Source organism: Ictalurus furcatus, chromosome 15 (genome assembly GCF_023375685.1).
Source record: "Ictalurus furcatus strain D&B chromosome 15, Billie_1.0, whole genome shotgun sequence".
In the NCBI taxonomy this organism is placed as follows: domain Eukaryota; kingdom Metazoa; phylum Chordata; class Actinopteri; order Siluriformes; family Ictaluridae; genus Ictalurus; species Ictalurus furcatus.
This window is the reverse complement of record NC_071269.1, coordinates 8,453,300-8,475,574: the sequence shown is the minus strand read 5'-3', so window position 1 is coordinate 8,475,574 and position 22,275 is coordinate 8,453,300. Positions and strand designations below refer to the sequence as shown.

The following is a 22,275-nucleotide window of genomic DNA, read 5'->3' as shown; positions in this document are numbered from 1 at the left end:
GTATTTGGGGGGTATTCTGGTGTGTGGGGGGGTATTTTGATGTGTGTGGGGGTATTTTGGTGTGTGTGGGTATTTTGGTGTGTGTGTAGGGGGGGTTGGTGTGTGTGTGGGATTTTGGTGTGTGGGGGGTATTTTGGTGTGTGCGTGGGGTATTTGGGTGTGTGTGGGTGTGTGTGTGTTTTTTACTGTGTGTGGGTATTTTGGTGTGTGTAGGGGTATTTTGGTGTGTGGTATTTTGGTGTATGGGGGTATTTTGGTGTAGGGGGTATTTTGGTGTGTGTGGGGGGTTTGGTGTGTGTGTGGGTATTCTGGTGTGTGTGGGGGTATTTTGGTGTGTGGGGGTATTTTGGTGTTTGTGTGGGGGGGGTTGGTATGTGTGTGGGGGTATTTTAGTGTGTGTGTGGGTATTTTGGTGTGTGTGTGGGTATTTTGGTGTGTGCGGGGGGGTATTTTGGTGTGTGGGGGTATTTTGGTGTGTGCGTGGGGTATTTGGGTGTGTGTGTGGGTATTTTGGTGTGTGTAGGGGTATTTTGGTGTGTGGTATTTTGGTGTATGGGGGGTATTTTGGTGTGGGGGGGGTATTTTGGTGTGTGTGGGGGGGTTTGGTGTGTGTGGGGGTATTCTGGTGTGTGTGGGGGTATTTTGGCGTGTGGGGGTATTTTGGTGTTTGTGTGGGGGGGGTTGGTATGTGTGTGGGGGTATTTTAGTGTGTGTGTGGGTATTTTGGTGTGTGTGTGTGGGTATTTTGGTGTGTGTGAGGGGGTGTTTTGGTGTGTGTGGGGGTATTTTTGTGTGTGGGGGGTATTTTGGTGTGTGTCGGGGTATTTTGGAGTATGTTTGGGGGGGTTGGTGTGTGTGTGGGGGGGTATTTTGGTGTGTGTGTGGGGGGGGTTGGTGTGTGTGTGGGTATTTTGGTGTGTGTGTGTGGGGGGGGGGGGGTGTTTGGTGTGTGTGTGTGGGTATTTTGGTGTGTGTGGGAGTGTGTTTTATCCCGAAGAAGAAAATCCCATAATTCTGTTCACCAAACTGTCTCAGAGGAGCACTTTCAAAATGTGTCATTAGAATATCATCAAGTGTGATAGATAAGGAGTAAAACACTGTGTGTGTGTGTGTGTGTGTGTGTGTGTGTGTGTTGTGCTGTTATAGTAAATGATCAACAGCAGAGTGGTGTGATGAAGTGGAGTTACTGTTATCTCCCTGAATGTTGATTATTTTCCTCTAACAGCACGTCCTCACGTGCTTTATTCCTCTTACACCACAACTTACCAACTCTTACAATTATTATTTATTAAAGAACGATAACATACTTTTTAAGATAGATTCTGTGAGGTTCTGTGAAGTTTTGGAAGTTCTGTGAGGTTCTGTGAGGTTACACCCCTCTCTCCCCAATTCAGTTTAAAGTTAACTGGCTATTTCTTACTTTCTTTTCTTTCTCTATTTATTTCTTTTATCTCTCCACCGATCTGTATAATTATCGTGATTCCTTTCTTCCTCTTTCTGTTCCTTTTTTTTCTGTCTCTGCCACTTTCTTCTTTTCAGATTTTTGCTGCTGTTAATTCTTCTGTGCTTTTTCTTTTTTCTCTCGTATTTCTATCTGTCCTTCTCTCTTTCTCTCCTTCTGTCTATTTCTTTCTCTTGTTGTCAGCCTCTCTCTCTCTCTCTCCTCTATCTTTCTCCCACAAGAGACAAATCTGAAGTTAGTGAGCTCTGTGTCAGTAGTGAAGGCAGTAATAAAACACAACAGAGAATCTGATTATCACGAGTGTGTGAGCTCCACTAGTGTGTCTAACATTCCCTATGTGTGTGTGTGTGTGTGCGTGTGTGTGTGTGTGTGTGTGTGTGTGTGTGTGTGCGTGCATTTCCACAGAGAGCCTCGTCCGTGGGAGCAGCAGACACGTTCCGCTGGTTCTTCTGAGAGAAGGAAATTCCAGAACACAGACTGTACACACACAGACACACACACACACACACACACACACACACACACACACACACACAGACACACACACACACACATACTGGACCACAGCAGTGCAGACACTGTGCTCCACCTTTAACAATTTAACTCTTCTAATTTTAACTGGACCTCCAGCTCTGTATGGCAAGACAGGAAGTGGATCTGCGAGACAGGAAGTGGAGCTGAGAGCAGCGCAGTGATTGGCTGTCCTGGCTGTCTGACTCCACTGGACTCATCTTCACTCTTAGACATTTTGGGACATATTTGAAATAAAGATCAGAAGTGTCTGATTGGAGGAGGTGGGTGTAAGCCACACTCCCAGAGAACGTTCCGGACTATTGACATGTCACACACTTCACTGTTGCATGGGTAGAAAAAAAATAACTAATGTGTTTTGGTTTGACCTGAAGACTTTAATTACTTTGTACATTGCTGTTGTGATGCCTTACTGTCTTGATTAATAAAAGACTGTTAGGATAAACCACACCCCTTTTTAATTAGCTGTCTCACTCTCTCTCTGTCTGTCTGTAGCTCCGTTGTTCACATGCGACAGAATGGCGGCTTGTGTGTTTTATTCTCTCTCTGAGGCCGACAGATGGATTTCATCTCCATCTCCTGGAATCCATTTTGATTTGATAAGCCCGCAGTGTGGAGTGGTGTGTGTGTGTGTGTGTGTGTGTGTGTGTGTGTGTGTGTGTGTGTGTGTGTGTGGAGACGGGGCTGTCTCAGAGTGAGTGTGAAATATAATATGGCGTGATTATTGTGCGGAGCGTGTGTGTGTGTCTGAGTGTGAGCAGCTTTAATAACACACACACACACACACACACACACACACACACAAGGAAGAACGAACGGAGCAGGAGGAGAAGATGGCGGAAAGCTCGGGCTTCATGCCGCATCACTGTACATGTCATCCTCTTATTGTTGCGCTTCTATGACGACCCCTGCGTTGCCAGGCAACATGAATTACAATGACATGCGCTGCCTGTGTTCTAGAATGTGGGAGGGGCTTCAGGATGCCTTCACTCAGAAAAGGGTGAGGGGGGTGTAGGGGGGGGGAGAGAGAGAGAGAAATAAAGACTAACAACATAGAGAGAGAAAGACAGAAACGACAGAATTAAGATGAAAAATTAATGAAAGGACAGCAAGAAAGAGGGAATAAAGACTGAATGGAGCGCGAGAGAGAGAGAAATGGGAGAGGGGTAAAAAGTAAAACAAGAAAGAGATGGAGAGAAGGAGAATGAAGACTGGAATAGAAAAGAGGGGAAAGATACAGTAGGATAATGGGAGGGGAAATCAAGTAAACATGAACAGAACGACAGAGAAAGAGAGAGAGAGAGAGAGAGAGAGAGATGGAAATAAAGACTTATAGAGATGGAAGGAATTGAAAGACAAAGAGAAAATAGAAGTGATTTTTAATGGGAGAAAGGAATAAGGAGAATGAAAAAAGTGGAATATGTACTGAGAAAGAGAGAGAAATAGAGAGAGAGAGGGGGAATAAAAATGAAAGACAAAAAATGAGGTGAGATGATGGAGTGATGGATAGAGAAAGAGAGGTAGAGAGGAAAAAGACAGAAAGGAAGGACTAAGGGATGGAGGAAAGGGAATGACAGAAAAAAGGGAATAGGGATAGCAAAGGAGAGGGATGGGACAGAGGACTTAATTGCTATGGGTGAGAGAAATAAACTGATGGGGTGAGAGAAAAGGGGGATAGAAGAGGGATATAAAGATTATAAGGACAGGAAGTGATGGAAATAGAGATGAGAGAAAGAGAGGGACAGAATGATGGGGAAAGAGAGAGAGGGGGGAATGAAGACTAAAAGGGTTAAGAGAGAGACAGAGAAAAAGAAAGAGGCAGAGGGAGGAATGGAAGAGAGAGTGAGATTTGCTGATTAGAAAAATCGTTATTATTGTTTCATTTAGTTGTATTTATTTTGTTATTTATTTGTCTACAGTATTTTCTACTTTATCTAATAAAAGAATAATAATAAGTACAGCAGTACAGTGTGCAGTGTAGCTGATGCTAATTCGTTTTTTTTTTTTGCTCCAGATAAATCGTTACTGTGTGAACGTGACAATGTTTTAGACGTTTGAAAACTTTTTTTCAGTTCTACAGTAAAACATTAAATCATGATGAAGATAACAAAAACAACAACAACAACAACAACAAACCCTGATCTGTGTCAGGTTTCTGTGGAAAAACTCACCTCTATAACCTGCTAGCTGAACATTGCTAATAGTATTTGACTAATAATAACTTACTTTAATATTAGTTGAGGTGATGTGTGATCTGTAATGTGTTTTGAAGCGTTACATGAGCAGTACTTTGACAAGCTAGCTAACATTATTATAACATTATTATAAAATTATTATAACATTATTAGAAGTTATATATACTATGTAATCAAAACTATTCCCCAGGTTTGCTTGAACGGCTGCTAGCATTAAGTTAGTTTTTGTTTGTTGTTGTTTTTGTTTCTTTACATAATTATTTAACATACAACACTACTCTTGTGCACTTTACCTGAGCTCTTTTTGCATTTCTCTTTCAAAGCACAGCATAGGGGGCAGGGTAATCAGAGATCAAAGCCAATAGCTTTTCAATAACTACTGTCTTTGTGATTCAGCACAATGATTTTGCAAACATAGAGCCTTCTGAAATTTTTTGGAAGAAATACAAAATTGCAAAGTTTTACTTTTTTTAGGAAATGGCTTCAGCCAATCAGATTATTCAGGTTGTGTGTGATTTCAAAACAAGAATCACAAAGAACATCATAACAAAACCTCACAATACATAAAAATATCCCAAACACCCATGTTAATTTGCCTAGTAAAATTAACTATGCCACGCCAAGTAGTGTAAAACTTCACTACAACTCCAGTAAATAGTACTTCCCTTAGTAAAACATGACCCTGTGATATTAACGTGTGTGTGTGTGTGTGAGAGAGAGAGAGAGAGAGAGAGAGAGAGAGAGAGAGAGAGAGAGTGGCAGTTTTAGATGTTTATAATCTCGTTATTGTCTCTAGGTTCTCAGCTCCCTCGTCGTCTCTGTCATGTCAAACTCTCGTATACGGAACGTGACGTCACGCCATTTCTTGAAAAGCTGCGGTTTCTTTGTGACTCTGTCCTCAATGGTGAAACTTTCAATCTTCAACACCGGCAAATCCTACAAACACACACACACACACACACACACACACTCAATTTAATTTTACGATTTAAAAAAATTTCTTGGACATAAAAAGTGGAATAAAAAGCCGACATATCCCACATGTGTACGTTCATCCAGTTAAATTTAATTAAATGTCTGTGCCCCATTAGCATTAAAACTACAGTTATCAGCTAGCTTGGTGCAATTATACTGTAGGGCACTGATAAATGAATAAAGTTCATATTTTAGATATAAAATATCACTTTTGGCGAGGGCAGAATGAAATCTTCCACTGAAATCTCCAGTAAGCCTTGAGTTCATGGTTTCTTGTGTTTCTCAGAATAACAGAGCCTGTGGAATTCGGTTAGCGGTTAATGCTGCAGTACTTAGAGTGTAACTGTAGTCAAACTGAGCTTTTTTTTAGTAATCTACCCGCACATCTGAGGTAAATGTTGACGTTCCTGATAATTCTGTGCCCTTTCCTCAGTAGCTGGGTCTTCACATTGTATAGAAGATATTTAAGAGGTTTATGCTACTGTAGCTTGCTGAATCACTGCTCAAGAACCAGGAAGTTAGCAGTGTCTGTTGCTAATAAAAAGACTCGGCACGTACATCTGACTGCGTCCTGCTGTTACAGCTCAATCCATCAAGTCAGTAGCAAGCGTAGTCATAATTGCGGTATAAATTCCTGATCGTAACATTGTTTATAATTCTCTGAGCAGATGAGAGATGGAGACAAACAAATAAATTGTCCATGTGTGATAAAATTTAATCCAGTGAGAATGTGTGTGTGTGTGTGTGTGTGTGTGTGTGTGTGTGATATGTACCTGAATATTCATGTAGGAGCCGATGATGCCCCAGTCATTATTACATTCAGAACAAAACATCTTTTCCTTTTTGGTGAAGTTGTCGAAGGTCTTGATTTTATTGTGAGGTTTGGTGAGACAGCGCTGGAATATGGAGCGATCCAGCACGATGTGGTGAGATGCCTGAAACATTAATTCAGTAGTTCATTAAGAGTTTACACCTCAGCACGTTTTCATTTAATATTGTTTTCTTTTATTTTTATTCTATAGTTTATTAATATGTGTAAGTATCTATTTCTAGCCCTCTCTGTTACATATTACAGTTTAGAGTAAGAGGTTCTGGGTCATCAGTATAGGGTGTAGGGTATATGATTTCAGGTGTAGGTGGAACGTTTAGGCTGTATGGTGTACGGTTTAAGGAGTATTATGTTTAGGGAGTAGGGTTTGGGGTGTAAAGTTTAGGGAGTAGGATAAAGGGTGTAGGATTAGTAAAATTTAGCATGTAAGGTTTAGGGTGTAGGGATTAGAATGTAGAATGTAGGGATTAGGGTGTAGACTGTAATGATTAGGGTTTTGGGTATTAAGTGTAGGGATTTAAGATGAAGTGTTTAGGGTTTAGAAGAAGAAGAAAATGAAGGGAAGAAACATTCTTTATTTTGTCACATATACATTACAGTACAGTGAACTTTTTTTTTTTACATATCTAACCTTGTTAGGAAATTGGGGTCAGGGCTTAGGGTGTAGGGTGAAGGGTGTGGGATTTGGATGAAGGGTGTAGGGCTTAGGGTGTAGGTTTAGGATGAAGGGTGTAGGGTTTAGAGTGTAGGGTGTAGGGTTTATGGTGAAGGGTGTAGGGTGTAGGGTGTAGAGTGTAGGCTATAGGGTGTAGAGTGTAGGGTTTAGGGTGTAGAGTGTAGGGTTTAGGGTGGAGGCTTAGGGTGAAGGGTGTAGGGTTTAGAGTGTAGGGTGTAGGGTTTAGGGTGAAGGGTGTAGGGTGTAGAGTGTAGGGTGTAGAGTGTAGGCTATAGGGTGTAGAGTGTAGGGTTTAGGGTGTAGAGTGTAGGATTTAGGATGTAGCCTGTAGGGTGAAGGGTGTAGGGTTTAGGGTATAGAGTGTAAGGTGAAGGGTGTAGGGTGTAGAGTGTAGGGTGAAGCGTGTAGGGTTTAGGGTGTTGAGTGTAGGGAGAAGGGTGTAGGGTTTAGGGTGTAGAGTGTAGGGTGAAGGGTGTAGGGTTTAGGGTGTTGAGTGTAGGGTGAAGGGTGTAGGGTTTAGGGTGAAGGGTGTAGAGTGTAGAGTTTAGGGTGTTGAGTGTAGGGTGAAGGGTGTAGGGTTTAGGGTGTAGGGTTTAGAGTGCAGGGTTTAGGGTGTAGAGTGTAGGGTGTAGAGTTTAGGGTGTAGAGTGTAGGGTTTATGGTGTAGGGTTTAGGGTGAAGGGTGTAGAGTGTAGGGTTTAGGGTGTAGGGTTTAGGGTGAAGGGTGTAGGATTAAGGGTGTAGAGTGTAGGGTTTAGGGTGTAGGGTTTAGGGTGTAGAGTGTAGGGTGTAGAGTGTAGGGTTTAGATTTTAGGGTGTAGAGTGTAGGGTTTATGGTGTAGGGTTTAGGGTGAAGGGTGTAGGGTGAAGGGTTTAGGGTGTAGAGTGTAGGGTACCTGTAGCACACGCAGGTCATCACTAAAACAGGCAAACTTCTTGCACTTTCCACACTTGAGCTCGTAACTTCCCTCAGTCAGAGTTTTCTCTACACTCATGTTCACGTAGGCTCTCCGGGCCACATCCTCCTTCTGGAACCGGTCCACCTACACAGACACACACACACACAGCACACAGCACACATGTGAGTATCTGATTGTGTGACTGGTGGCAGGTGAGACAGGTGAGACATGTGAGACAGATGAGATGATGTAGGACAGGTGACTGGGGGCAGGTGAGACAGGTGAGCGAGGTGAGACACCTTGGCACACAGGCGGTCAGGTGAGATCTGCAGGTCTTTAACAGCCGCATCCACCAGCTTCTCTCTCTCCATGTTCAGTTTCTCTTTATCAATGCGCTCCTGCCTGCTGGAGATCAGAAAACACCTGCTGCCCTGAGCTCTGCCCCGACCTACACACACACACACACAGACACAAGAAAACGTGTTATAATAAAATCCTGAAGAGCAATGCTTCCACCTAGTGGCCAGTGAGTGACAGAACATTAAGTATACATTAAATTCACAACATTTTAATATAATCTACAATAAATATGCATAAAAATAGGTGTGTGTATGTGGGTGTGTGTGTGAGAGAGAGAGTGTGTGTGAGTGCGTGCATGTGCTAAAGTACCTCGAACCTGCACCATCGTGACGACGTTGCCGACGTACTCGTACATGAGCACCAGGTTGCATTGTGGGATATCGATACCCTCGTCAGCGACGGAGGTGGCGATGAGAATCTTACTCTCATTAGAGCTCTTAAAGGAGTCAAGCGCACCTTTCTGTTTTGTCAGAGTCATACCTACACACACACACAAACACACCTCATTATACTGTACTACAAAAATGTCGTGTGTGTGTGTGTGTGTGTGTACCTGAGCCTGTCAGTTGTGATTTTCTTCCTCTTCCAATCAGAACTCCAGGCTTCAGAAACTTCAGTGACTCTGTCTCCTCTATCCACTTTTTCAGAGCCTGACACACACACGCGCACACACACACACACACACACACATATATATATATATATATATATATACAGATATTATATTATAGATAGACACACAGGCAGACAGACACCAGATCCTGAAGAAGAGAGACAGACAGAGAGACAGACAGACAGGCAGACGGACTGATGTCAGCCAGAGCACAAGTCCTGAGGAAGAGAAAGACAGCCAGACAGAGTGATAGACAGATGGCCTGACATCAGCCAGAGCACAGGTTCTGATGAAGAGACAAACAGACAGACAGAGACACAAAGAGAGAGACAGCCAGACAGGCAGACAGATGGACTGACATTAGCCAGAGCGCAGGTGCTGATGAAGAGACAGACAGACAAATAGACAGGCAGATACACAGAGAGACAGACAGGCAGACAGACTGACATAGAGGAGACAACAGGTCCCAATGAAGGCACAGATAGACAGACAGACAGAGAGACAGACAGACAGACAGGTGGACTGACATCAGCGAGGGCGCGGGTCCTGACGAACAGCACGGTGCGAGTCTGCACGTTGTTGCCGTATTCTTCATCCAGGATGAACTGGAGCTCCTCCAATTTGGGGTTTTGTTTTTCTTCAGCGGCTACCTGGAGCAGCCGCTCACGCTGAGCTACACAATTATATAGAGGAATATATATCATTAATCTAAACGCACATCAGGGCAAACACATGTCATATAAACAAATCATATAAACACACATCATTTAAACACGTTATATAAACACACATCGTATAAAGATGTAATGAAACTGTTAAAGGAACAATTCATAAAACTAAATAATGCCCACAGTCTCCAGATGTAGTCAGCAGTAGTAACTGACCGTGGTATAAGTCAATGAGCTGGCGCTCGGTGGAGTCTGAAGAGGCGTTACTGATGTCCGTGATGAACGAGTCCATGAAGTCCAGTGCGTCTTTAGTGCGAGCGTCCTCGTTAATGATCAGAGCATCGTTATATTTCTAATCAACACAACACACAAAGGCTGTGTTTAATACTGAGCTTAATGCGCAATAATCAGTACTATATCTCTTAGTGTTTCTAGGTTTAGTATTGTAATGCAGTGTGTGTGTGCGTGTGTGTGAGACCCACTCTGAGATGTTCAGTGTAGGTGTACAGTGCTCTGCAGACTCTGCGCTCCTCCTCAGGGTCAGTGAACTGTAGCAGTCTGCAGCGTTTCTGTACATCCACAATCCACTGCTCATACATCTGACTGCCATAATCACCCCTCTGTACCTGGGACACAGTGTCTGTAACACACACATATCACAGAGATGTAATTGTCAAAGGTTTAAGTGATTATTTAAGATTATCTGCTGTATGTGTGAGTGTGTAAGTTACCAATTTTGTAGACACTTAGAGCCAGCCGTTCGATGTTATTCATGATGCTTTTGATGATGGAGATGAAGGGGTCTGCTGAGGTGCGCGGAGGAACCGCAAAAAAGTCTACGCACACACACACACACTAGCTATTAGTTAGACTGCATATGAAAGTAAAACGCTACATGGTACAAAAGTGTGTGTGTGTGTGTGTGTGTGTGTGAGAGAGAGAGAGAGAGCAGTTACTCACCTTTCTCGGGTGTGTGCACAAATGACCTCAGCTCATCAATATTCTCGGTAACCGTGGTGATGACCCGGGCATCCAGGTTAGCACACAGCTGGCAGATGTTGTTCTCAGCCTCGGGCACATTCTTAAAACTCCCTATACCAACAGACGCAGTGAAGCCCACCACCTGAGAGAGAGAGAGAGGGCAAGAGAGAGAGAGAGAGAGAGAGAGTTATATTAGTGCAGTAAAGCTGCTTTCTATACACTAAAGTGTTGAGTTTGATGGTGAGTTCATAGTTGTTGCATGTGCTGACCTGTGTGTGTGTGTGTGTGTGTGTGTTTGAGTGTGTGTGTGTGTTTGTGCTGACCTGTGTGTGTGTGTGTTTGAGTGTGTGTGTGTTTGTGCTGTTCTGAGGCAGTGAGTGTGTGCGTGTGTGTGTGTGCTGACCTGAGGCAGTGAGTGTGTGTGTATATGCTGACCTGAGGCAGTGAGTTTGTGTGTGTGTGTGCTGACCTGAGGCAGTGTGTGTGCTGACCTGAAGCAGTGAGTGTGTGTGTGCTGACCTGAGGCAGTGTGTGTGTGTGTGTGTTTGTGTGAGTGTGTGTGCTGACTTGAGGCAGTGAGTGTTTGTGTGCTGACCTGAGGCAGTGAGTGTGTGTGTGTGTGTGCTGATCTGAGGCAGTGAGTGAGTGAGTGTGTGTGTGTGTGTGTGTGTGTGTGTGTGTGTGCTGACCTGAGGAAGTGAGTGTGTGTGTGTGGTGTGTTTGGTGTCGATGTAGAGGCTCATGATGTTGTTGTACGGGTGTTTGCCGGTGGTGTTGTGACACTCGTCCAGCAGCAGCAGTGTGAAGGTGTTTAGAGACTCCACGTCACCACGCTGCAGAGCGTTCACCAGAATCTGAGGAGTCATCAGCAACACGTCATTGTTGGACACAAGGGTGGGCAGAGACACGTCTGACATGTCCCCACACACACCTTTCACCCTGTGAACACACACACACACACACACACACACACACATCATTATACTGTATATACACACACTGTAAATAAACAATCAACACCAGCTGAACACCAGAGCACTACGAGACCTTTTGATCATGAGAATATGTGTGTGTGTGTACCTGATGTCTGGGTCCTTGCTGAAGTGCTCCTTGAACAGTTTGTACTGTTGTTCATAAACCTCCACTTTGGTTGCCATGAAAACCACTTTGGCCTTCTGGGGATATTTCTTCAGGTGATGTTCACAGATGTCCACGGCAACGATAGTTTTACCACAACCTGGAAGCACACACAGAATTAATACGCACACACAAACAGCCCCCCACCCCGGGTGTTTGTCACCCCGTGTGCTTCCGGCATGATTTACAGCCAATGATCAGCTGTAGGTGTCCGCATCGGCGCTTCCTCACCTCACACACACACACACACACACACACACACACACACATACCCGTTGGAGCACAGATGATGGTGTTGAGGCCGTTGTATGCGGCTGTAGCAAGCTCTTTCTGATACTCTCTCAACTTCTTCTCTGTATGTCTCTCACACACACTGGCCACACCCCCTGCACAGAGGTTAAAGGTCACCAGGAACCACATTAGAGAACTGTTTGCGTGTGTGTATAATTGTTGCTATATGTAAGTGTGTGTGTGCCTGTGTGGGTGTATACCCTCTGTTCCCTCAACACACTGCTCAGGCACACTTGTCTCACTGTTGCTCATCAGGTTGTCACTCTCGCCGTCCTCCCTGTACTCGAAACACACTGTTGCCATGACTACATCATTCTCCTCAGAGTCCTGAACACAATTCCCATTCTCATCTGTAACACACACACACACACACACACACACACACACACACTCAGAGGACATTGATGTAAACAGTCTGAAGTTTATATAGTTTATAAATATCACAGTGTGTCATAAATAATGTTTTAAACTTTGTATAAGTTCACTAACGGTGGCTGTGTGTGTATAGTGTGCATACAGTATGTTTGTATAGGTTATGTATGCATTTGTATACCGGGGTCAAGCAGCTGTAGAGCGCGATTCTGGCTGCAGTTCTCCAGTGCCAGTTTAAACACTTTAAACCAGTTTGATTTATCACAGTGTCTCAGACTCTCCACCAAGCGCACACTCGCTGCAATACACCCCTTCTGCTCATCCACCTGAGACACACACACCCACACACACACACACACACACACACACACACACACACACAGACTGATAGGTCAAAACTGCGCTTTAAACTGTATGTGCTAGTATGTTTAAGTGTGTAATTTCCTGCTCTAACACACACTTTACACACAGTTAATGCAATACTAACACCATTGGGCTTCCACTGCCCAGCCTGGGTCTCCATGAGACTTCATCTGCACACTGTGCTCTGATGAAGATTGTGTTAATGAGATGGAAACATTATTTTATGTGTGTGTGTGTGTGCATATTACTCACTGCTCTGATCTCCTCACACTCTCGCTGTGTGAGACAGTCGCTCATGTGTGGCAGCAGCTCTCTGGGTTTCATATTTTTGGTGACAGACATTTCAACTTGATCCAGCAGTTTCCTGTGAGGATCCAGAGTTTCCAGATCATGAAAATCCCACGTACTGATCGCCGTGTAGAGACCTGTGTACTCTACACACACACACATACACACACACACACACACACACACGTGTTAAATCCTATCACCTCTAAATTTATCAACCCAGTGCATGTTAAATGTGACTAATTAAAGCTACAGAAAGTCCTAACAGGTGTGTAAGGAGGCAGTGAACTTCTTTGAAGTTTAATGCATTATATTTAAACTGTAAAGTAGAGCTATAGAGAGCTTCAATGTACTCTGGTGGACTGACCTGAAGCCCGCAGCGTATCCAGGAAGCCCTGGAACCAGCCGACCTCCTTCAGGTCCAACATCTTGTCCAGCAGCATCTGAGCTGCCTCTGTCTGTGACAAGCTCTCCTTTGATATGATCTTCTCAACATACTCTGTTCAGGTGTGATGCAGGAGTTTATTCACACACACACACACACACACACACACCATTTTTTAAAAATAGATTTATATTAAGATTCAGATCTTTTTAGTGGGGAAAATGTCATGCACACTAATTCCCAAAATAAAATGAGTCTCAGAAATTTGTTTATTGCATTCTACTGACTTATTTTTAAAAATATATATTTAGATATCTTCTCTACAGTGATGGTGTAAAATGCACTGCTCACTTTGGTTTTGTGTTTTAGCTTTAATCAGAGACGGGCATTTCAGGGATCTTGTTGCTATTCTGTTCCAAGCCTTAAAGTTCTTTAGAAGACATTCTGACCACAGCGACACAAAGCTTACCTTAAAAATGTCATCATGGTGGTTTACTGCTATTTCTGTGGTTATAAATTCAGCTCTGTTTATTTTAGGATAACACTGACCACTTTACAGCCCACATGTACTGTATGTAATGTTGGGTTTATATACTCTAGGCCAGTGGTTTTCAAAGTGGGAGCAGGGGGTGCCCGGGGGGCCTCAACAATTTGGTGGGAAAAATACATTCTCACTCTCAGACAACCACAAACACACACACACACACAATCAATTCCTAATGTAATGTAAAGATGTAAGATGTAATTATTAATAATAAAAAAGGGGGATATATTCAGAAGTCTGTATTTTTAATGTGTTTTAAAGACATCTTGCAAAAGGGGGGCCTCGGTCAAATATTAATGCCATTTGGGGGGCCTTGCCCTGGAAAAGTTTGGGAACCTCTGCTCTTGGCTGTTCATGATTTAAACAGCAGATGTTTGGCCAGCAGATGTCTCCAGTGTGTACTGTTTCCATACAATGAGTTTAAATTGTCAGAAAAATAATTTCCAATGAAGTTTTTTTTTAATGACTTCACCACCTCCACAGGTATTACAGGTGAATGCTCGCAGCGTGTCTTACCCTCCTTATGCATATGGAATGCTCTCCAATGGCTAATAAAATACGCCCAGGTGAGATAATTAGTTATTCATTCATTAATCTTCAGTAAGCACTTTATCCTGGTCTGGGTGGCGATGGACTTCGGGAACACCGAGCACAAGATGGGAGTACACACTGGACGTCCTGCCAGTCCATTGCTTCATGTTTCAAATGGTGAAATCTAATATATTACATCGACCATTAACGTCACTCTAATAACTGGCTTTAATGTATTTCTGGTGGTTTGTAGTGGTAGTTTAATGGAATGTGTTGTTCCTGATGCCTTATCTAATTTTATTCTGAAGGTAAACAGCTTCTCATTAATTGAAGCTCCTATAGGGGTTTAACTCTATCACAAAAACCCTAATGGAAACCATTATGGAAGCCAATTCCCACTAGGTGTTAGCATAGCCGGAAAAAGATCACAAACCTTTCAGTTACCAAACTATAATCATGTGCCTGGTGATCATGAAGCAAATCAAACACACACACACAAACTCAGAGTCTGTTTTAAAAACCTTAAAACACGCTACTATTCCGTCTTTTCATTTAAACTGTGGGCGCCGCCATGTTCAAAACGGAATTCCCTAAAAAGTCCGATCTCCTGGACAACAGGCCACGCCCCCCTACAGTATCCCCACCACTGATCAATTCTATATAGAGACATCTGTGACCCCCACTCATGTGGTGATAAGGTTACAGACAGTTTCTAAACACAATATTATATTAAGCATAAAAACTAATGCTAGTCAGTCAGTGATGTGAGCTTGTGCACGCAAATAAGCATAAATACCCGAGACTAAAGCTCAAATTTATATCAGGAACAGATGAATAAATAATAAGGCTTGAATATTTATTATTTATTGTCTCGAGGTGTTTGAATTGTAAGTGTTAAATCAGCTGAAACCTGATCAGGATTACACACAGCGGTTTTGTTATTGAGAAATATTTACCTTCCTCCAGGTATGTTGTCAGAAATCCCCGGATGTAAGAGGGTCGTAAAAAATGGACGATGTAGTGCCTGTAGCGCCGCAGCGACTCCTTCTCGGACTCGTACATGATCCACTGACTGACTCTGAGCTCTCCACACACACGGATATGTGCAGGACAAAGCAGCTGAAAGAAACGAAACTGAAACTCACAGTGTGGCGAAGAAACGAAAGAGTTTGATTTCCGCAGAACGGGGAAGCGGAGAGGACCTGTAATAACACTAAACTAAACTCCATGGCTTCTCGGCGTATTCACCATGCACCTCTTATGAAGAGGATTATCGATGCTCACATGCTGTTCATGATATAATGTTTATTCCAGACACACCAGAGGAGTTAAAGTTGAACTCCAGCCTGATTTACTGAAATATTATTGATGTGTTTAGTTGCTTGGTGTTGTGTCCCCGATATTCCTGTGAGAAGTTCGAGGTTGTGCGTCGCTCTGATGTTGCAGAGGGTCATCGTAATCATTACGGTCAGTGCGATTAATCGGAGAAAACTTCGACGATCTCTGTCGGGTTTCAACGTTGGCTTTTTTCTCATGTACTTCTCGTTCGATGTCTCATTAACCAGTCCCTCCAGGAACTTGCGATTGCAGAAATGAACGCACAATCGAGGCGCTATATTCTGAGGCGCTGACGATTTTTCAACATTACTGTAGATTTGGGAAGAGATGCATTGTGATGATGTCACACGCCCTCTACGATTCACGAGTGTCGAACGTGAGTACAGCTAAAAGGTCTTATTTACCAACAAACATCACCGCGAGAAGAGCGTGCATAACTATTGCGTGCGATTGCGATTTCACCAATTCTAGTAATTTTCTGCATAAAAAAAACTACGCAAATCACATCGTGAATTTTGATTAAAAAAGCCGCAGCAAAATCGAGCGTTTTTGGCCGCGACGATCATTGAAAAATCTGATGTGGAAGCAGTAGCTCGGCGAGACTGTACATGACTGGGATGGGAATAAAGTTATAGTCTGCTTTATTTATATACATTTAAATATCAGGTGCAAATGGTGCACCTGGAGACAATGTCATTTATTTGAAGATTTACATATGCAGTTCGCACAATGCTAAACTGGTAGCTATATACGCTTCCATTACACGCTAGCTACTACTGTTCATTAACTCACAGAACTCATACAGAACTCTTCCTCAGACTCCAAACCACACCTGAGCTCTCATACACACACTTCCAGCAGTCAGAAACTCGTTTGCTTTGTTATTTTATTGTTTGCACCATTGGTTTTGATCATTTCGCCACTGTACAGTCAAAGAGGCCGACACAGTCCAGACAGACACCCACACACACACACACACACACACACACACAGAGTGTAAGAGGCATGGTGGTTATTAAGGAAGTGAACACTTGCCACAAGTTCCCTGAGTTTAAGACAAACAAATGTGTATTGTGTAATGTGTACGTGTGTGTACTGTACATGTGTGTTGTGGCACAGCAGGTTATTAACTTTTATTCACTTCATCACAGACATTATAAATACTAAAACAGTGACAATAATAAAAAATTTAAATGTTTCCTGCACACTTGGCTTAACTTTTAAAACACAACAAACAAAAAAACATGAAAAAGAATTAAAAAAACCAGGTTTGATAATTAACCTGGGTCGACAAAGTCTCATATACAAATGCACATACGTGTGTGTGTGTGTGTATAGTTCTATACATCAGGGTTCACTAATACGCGAGTCCCTCTCATGCTCCGTCTCAGATGGGTCCGTGTGAGCCATAAGCCCCGCCTCCTGTTGGTCCATGGTGCCATTCCTAAGCGCCCCTTGCCCCTCCCCTAACAGACTGTCCTCCAGTTCCAGCAGCTGCGTGTCCGAGAGCGGAGTCGCTGCCCTGTGGCTGTCGTCCCTGACTCTCCTGATTGGCTGCACCACGTCCACCAAGCACTGCTCCAGGTTCAGCATGTCCAAAAGACTCGCAGTTGACTCGCCTCGGTTCCTGATCTCCATAACGGAGTCCTGAAAATCGTCAGGACTGTCAACGTCCAAAAGCGACTCCTGATAGTCAGTGGTGCGATCAGTAACCTCTGCATCACGGCATTTAGAGTCTGGAGTGTAACCGCTTACCTTTTTATAGTCAGCGCTGTTACTGTTATCCTGCGTCACACTGTGTTTATAATCAGCAGCGCGACTGCAAACATCTGCAGTGTGGTCTTGATGCTCAGCGGCCTGATCACTAACCTTCTGAACACCACATCTGTAGTCATCGGTGCCATTTCTCCCGTCTGTAACGCAGTCTTTATCATTGGCGGTACGATCGCTAAACTCAGCGAGACGTTCCTGATAATCGATGGTGTGATCGCTGAAGTCCGTAACGCGCTCATTGTCGTCAGCGGTGTGATCTTGGTACTCGACAGCATGATCGTTAGCTACGTCGTCTTTGTCATCATCCACGAGATGGTTCTGCCGGTCAGCTGTGCGATCGCTGCCGCTGTCGCTGTCTATAGTGATAACAGTAGGTGAGTTCTGTTCTCTTTCTTTTCTCCGACTCCTCTTTCTGCGCCTCCTGCCCCTGGAGTGTGCATCCGAGGCCCGGCGCTCGAAGATGATCTCCACGCTCGGACTTCGCTCCCGCTCCCTCGATTTCCCGCTGCTCCGACGGCAAGCCGTTCTCTCAAGGTGCCGCGTTTTGTATTTACGTTTCCCGGCAGGTTTTTCCCGGTGCGAATCCGCATCGCTACTGCTGCTGCTGCTGCTGCTGCTACGAAGCCAGAGCTCACGGTCACCATGGCGATGCCGTGAGTCCCGATGAGGAGATCTACTCCTCTCGGTTTCTCTCTCTCTCCTCCTCTTCCTCCTCTTCTTTTTGCGCTCGCCGTCGTGACTGGGCGAATCCCATGTGGAGAAAGACTTGGACGATTTGTCCCGTGCGGAAATGGAACGAGTTGGAAAGAGCTCCTCCGATGAGGAGCAGCCTCTTTCGGCGATTACGGCGGGGCTCTGCCCTGATAAGTGCCTCCTTGGTTCTCTGCAGCTCAATCTTACATGCGATCTGCCGATTTTTATAGAATGTCCACTAGGGGGGGAACTCTCACTGCTTGCCTGCGAACGTGACCCTGAAAGCGGGTGCGACGTTTTCCTAAAGCCGCGCCTCAGAGTGTGGTGCTTCCTCCTGTGATGTGAGAGCTTCCCAGGATCTTGCTCTCGCGACTGCTCCAAGTCGTCTCCTCTCTCCGTGTGCGAGGTGGAGGGATATGGCTTTGGGGAGAGTGGAGCCTGCTCTTGAGATGGCAGCGACGACTCTGCCTTCATTACTGGCTGCATGACAGCCGCCTCATTCTCGTTCCCCGCCTCCTCCTCCTCCGTGGAGTCAGATGAGAGCTGCACGAGTTCTGGAGTTCGTTCAGCCATCGGCTTCACGTAACCCACGATCATACACTCGTCTTCTTCGTCGTTGTCGTCATCGTTGTGCTCACGCTGTTCTGTGGCAGAACCGGTTCCTCCTAATTGGTTCCCCTCAGGCTCCACCTCCTCCGTTTGTGGATGGCCGAGGGTGGAGTAGGAGGGGCCTGGAGTCTCGTCGTCCCAAGCGGATTGGCTGAGAGAGATTTCGCTGCTGGTTGCCATGGGAACCGGGGGTACCCGGTCCTGGGTGGTGTCCTCGGTAACGTCTGCTTCCTCGCTATCATCATCCTGTAAAGAGAGTGTGACACAGCACGTAAAATATCCATCAATCTATATCCATACACAACATCCATCCTTTCACTCACTCATCCATCCATCTATCTATCTTCCGTCCCTTTATGTTTAGTATACCTTACTTTACTTTATAATGTTAAATGTAATAACAAGCACACTCCAAGTGCATGTGTGTGTGTGTGTGAGACCTCTGAGATGTTGATTATAGACGACTGTGAGCCGCTGTCCTCCTCATAGCTTGGGGTCGGGGGACACTGCATGGCCTCGATGGAACGTGCAAAGCTCACCAGCTCGTGCAGGATGTGGTCAGTGCGTGCCAGCAGGAAGGGGCGGAGCTCACTGGGATTGGCTCCCATGACTCGCTCTCGGCGTAGCCATGGCAGCAGCTGCCGCAGGCAAGCTGGATCTCTCTGCACCAAAGTCGCGTGATCCAGCGCCACGCCATCCACTGAAGAAGCAGAAGGGGCGGGGTCTTGAGCTCTCTGACTCCGCCTGGTCCTTGTTGCTCTGGAACGGCGAGGTCGTGTCGCCGCGCTTTCAGCATCGTTCTGGCCAGCCGGGGCCACCGCTATCGCTGCTGCAGTCACTGCAACAGTTGCCGATGCCGATGTGGTTGCGCTCGGCGCGTTGTCCTCCAGCACCACAAATTCTTTGAAGTCGTTCTCGGCCTTCACAGAGTGGAAGATGGAGCGGAACGGTTGCTTGCAAAGTGGGCACTCCGCTTTGTTCTTGGCCCACTCACGGATGCAGCGAAAGCAGAAACGGTGCAGGCAGCGCTCCACAGATGCCACGTTCACAAAGCGGTCCAGGCAGATCGGACACTTTGAGTCCGGGGACGTCTCGGGACGAAGCGACTGCTGCCGCTGCCGCTGAGACGACTTTGTCGAGCCTTTCTCCTTCTTCCTCAAACGCAGCTTAATCTTTGTGGGCGCCATCATCTTTAAGATCAAAATCACACACCATGTCACTTTTCGAGGAGATCATGTGCATCATCAGCACTTCTAGAACACTAAATATGCAGAACGAGTGCTCTTTTCCCCAGTCTGTGTTACACTACTTCAGGAATGTAGTTTGCAAAGCTAAAGCTGCCAGATAACAACCTTCTCCTAAACAAAATCCTTGAGTTATTTGTTTTGTTTACGAACCAATAGCTAAGAACTCTGAAGGTTGGACATATCCTCTCACTTTTCTTTTATAATCTTTTATAATTCATCTGGACAAATGACTGCAATTAAACCATCACGAGCTGTTTAAACCCTCACACAAACACTGCTTTTCAAATGTTTCATAAGAAAAACGAGTTCTCTTCCAAAATAAACAGCACAAACAAACATTCCCGACTACATTACATGCGCTTTAAGGATTCACACGGAAATAACTGAAACGGCAAAGAAACCGGTGACATCTTAGGGAATAAAAAGAGAAACACGGCGAGAATAATTAGACATTCAAATTGGCAGCTAGCTTGTTAGCATGTTAGCTATCTTACCTCAGAGCGCTGCTGCTGCGCGAGCTCCTGTTACGGTAAAGCTTTTAAAAACGCGAGATTACACACATCCATCAAGATCGAAACGTTCTAATCATTCCACGATCATCATACCAAGTTCATAACTTTAATAAGGTCATCGTTTCGCTTGCTGTCCAGTTCGGCCACAGAGGAAAAACCTTCAAGGGACCAGCAGAAGAAAGCCGGATATCAAAAGAGGCGAAACGCGCATGTGCACCCTAGCGGCCTGGAGATGTAATTACATCCAATTAAATAAATAGAAATCACGGAGAGAAATGAAGACATTCAGTATAATATATATATATGTACATATATATAAAAGTAAAACAATATCTGCCCCTGTCCGTTTGCGTGATTTATAATTGTTACTGTTTTAAATCGAATGATATATAATGTTATATTATTTCTGTGATTGCCTGTAGGTTATTATTTATTGCATCTTGAATCCAAGTGTTTTGTTTTTGGAAGACTGAGCTGTAACTGATCTTACTTGTACATTCAACATCAAAATTTAGATTGCAGTAAAATCTACCGTTAACTGTCATCACAAGTTTAATTTAATATAACTGTTTTTCTTTTAATTACATGATTGTTTATTTTATTTCATTTTCATACATCTATTTTATTCGTATTTTTCTTTACCCCTCCATTTAATGAAGTCGTGACTGAAGCTGTTTGAAAGTCTATTTTTAAAACTTTATATATAGAGAGAGAGTCACGTTCACGCGCCGCGCGTCCACTTGGGGGCGCTATACTTCCGCTTGTTGTTCAGCTTACTTCCGCCTGTTGTTATGGCGACGCGGATTGCTTGGCTGTACCTGGAGATATTATACAGAGAATTCTGTATCTGAATAATCTGTTATTACCGTATCTGTGTGTAGTGTAGAGATGATGATGAGCGTCAGTCAGCGCGCTCTGGACACAATCCTGTCTACAGTGAGTACTGTAGCGGCTAGGCTAACTGCTAGCTTAGCTAACCCTTCAGAGACGCTACTTTTGATACTTTCGTCAACAACAACAACAATAATAATGAGAGACTAACTGCACACTGTCCATTTGATCAATTTTTTTAAACCGCTTTTTTTTTTAAAGCGGCAATCTTGTTTCTGTAACTAAAGGCTTTATTGTTTACTTTATGTCCCTCTGGCTTTCTTTTGCCTTCTTTTTATTTTCTATCCGTTTGTCTATCTATTTATCTGTGTCTGTCTATCATCATCTGTTTCTTTCTTTCTGATCTTAAGCTTTTTGTCTCCATTTTTCTTAGTCCCTGTCTTTCTTACTATTTGCTTCTATCTATCTAGCTAGCTAGCTAGTCTCGTATCTCTCTATATGTTTCTTTCTGTTACTCTTTCCTTTGTTCATATCATCAAGTTGTCTACAAGTTCTTTCTTTCTTTCACACCTTCAGATCAGTACAGACAGGTTCAATGTGCTGTATGAACGTGTGTGTGTGTGAAAGGTGTAAGAGGCTGTAACCCTGTGCGTGTGTGTGTGTGTTAGATTGTGTTGGCAGTGGTGTTGGTGTCCTGGGGGTTTGTGATCTACAGCGCTCGTGTAGCTGCACAGTGGGAGCTGGAGAAGAGAATCAACACACAAACGTGAAGGAGGAGACTCACACACACCGAGACACGGCCTGGAGATAAAAAATACACACACACACACACACACACTCCTTCACACGGACACACACTTCTTCATAAAACATTGTACTCGTTGGTAAATTGCTGTAGTATAAGAGGAATAAAGATGTGCTGTAGGTGTTTATTTCTGACTGTTTAGAAAACATCTCAATATAACTACATTAAAAATATCTTAAACTGGACACTAATATGAAGTGTGTGTGTGTGTGTGTGTGTGTGTGGTGTTTATAATCCAGGCTTTCTAATGTCATCTGTATGTTATTTATGTTGGTGTAGTGAATATAAATGACTTAAACTCTGAGTTCTGTTACACACACATTCCATACACACCCCACACACATACCACACACACACACACCACACA

At 44.1% G+C, this 22,275-nt stretch overlaps 3 protein-coding genes and 1 long non-coding RNA gene across 4 annotated transcripts in view; 2 read left to right on the top strand and 2 right to left on the bottom strand.

Moving 5' to 3' along the window:
* The window catches only part of LOC128619564 (CXXC-type zinc finger protein 4), a 7,138-nt gene extending 5,183 nt beyond the window's left edge, over positions 1-1,955 (top strand). Inside the window, exon 3 of the mRNA XM_053643814.1 lies at positions 1,868-1,955. Within this exon, the coding sequence (XP_053499789.1) occupies positions 1,868-1,915 (48 nt within the window). The 3' untranslated portion in view covers positions 1,916-1,955. The remainder of the gene's footprint in view (positions 1-1,867) is intronic.
* Positions 1,956-3,168: 1,213 nt separating this feature from the next.
* On the bottom strand, positions 3,169-15,202 carry rigi (RNA sensor RIG-I). Its single transcript, XM_053643813.1, has 19 exons — positions 15,057-15,202; positions 13,008-13,139; positions 12,605-12,786; positions 12,171-12,315; positions 11,818-11,967; positions 11,599-11,712; positions 11,270-11,426; positions 10,879-11,128; positions 10,169-10,331; positions 9,940-10,044; positions 9,691-9,848; positions 9,425-9,560; positions 9,068-9,213; positions 8,481-8,577; positions 8,237-8,407; positions 7,867-8,015; positions 7,565-7,711; positions 5,937-6,098; positions 3,169-5,124 (listed from the first exon to the last, which is right to left on the bottom strand). Exons 1-19 carry the CDS (start codon positions 15,160-15,162, stop codon positions 4,981-4,983), a joined length of 2,814 nt encoding a protein of 937 aa, XP_053499788.1. The 5' UTR covers positions 15,163-15,202; the 3' UTR covers positions 3,169-4,980.
* Positions 15,203-15,789: 587 nt separating this feature from the next.
* LOC128619863 (E3 ubiquitin-protein ligase Topors-like) lies at positions 15,790-20,666 on the bottom strand. The gene is made up of 3 exons (XM_053644344.1): positions 20,255-20,666; positions 18,954-19,703; positions 15,790-18,759 (listed from the first exon to the last, which is right to left on the bottom strand). The coding sequence occupies exons 2-3, from the start codon at positions 19,701-19,703 to the stop codon at positions 16,786-16,788; spliced, it is 2,724 nt and encodes a 907-aa protein (XP_053500319.1). The 5' UTR covers positions 20,255-20,666; the 3' UTR covers positions 15,790-16,785.
* Positions 20,667-20,948: 282 nt separating this feature from the next.
* LOC128619708 (uncharacterized) lies at positions 20,949-22,099 on the top strand. The gene is made up of 2 exons (XR_008387983.1): positions 20,949-21,208; positions 21,772-22,099. It is a non-coding gene; the product is annotated as an uncharacterized LOC128619708 (long non-coding RNA).
* The last annotated feature ends 176 nt before the right edge of the window (positions 22,100-22,275 follow it).

Bases quoted from the DNA above. Each gene is read 5' to 3' on its own strand.
- rigi (XM_053643813.1), bottom strand. From the start codon at position 15,162: ATGTACGAGTCCGAGAAGGAGTCGCTGCGGCGCTACAGGCACTACATC. The intron at 10,332-10,878 runs GTCAGCACACAC...TCTCTCTCTCAG, and splicing joins ACACACACTCACTTCCTCAG to GTGGTGGGCTTCACTGCGTC. The intron at 9,849-9,939 runs GTAACTTACACA...TGTGTGTTACAG, and splicing joins TCTAAGTGTCTACAAAATTG to ACACTGTGTCCCAGGTACAG.
- LOC128619863 (XM_053644344.1), bottom strand. From the start codon at position 19,703: ATGATGGCGCCCACAAAGATTAAGCTGCGTTTGAGGAAGAAGGAGAAA. The intron at 18,760-18,953 runs GTCTCACACACA...CTCTCTTTACAG, and splicing joins CTATAATCAACATCTCAGAG to GATGATGATAGCGAGGAAGC.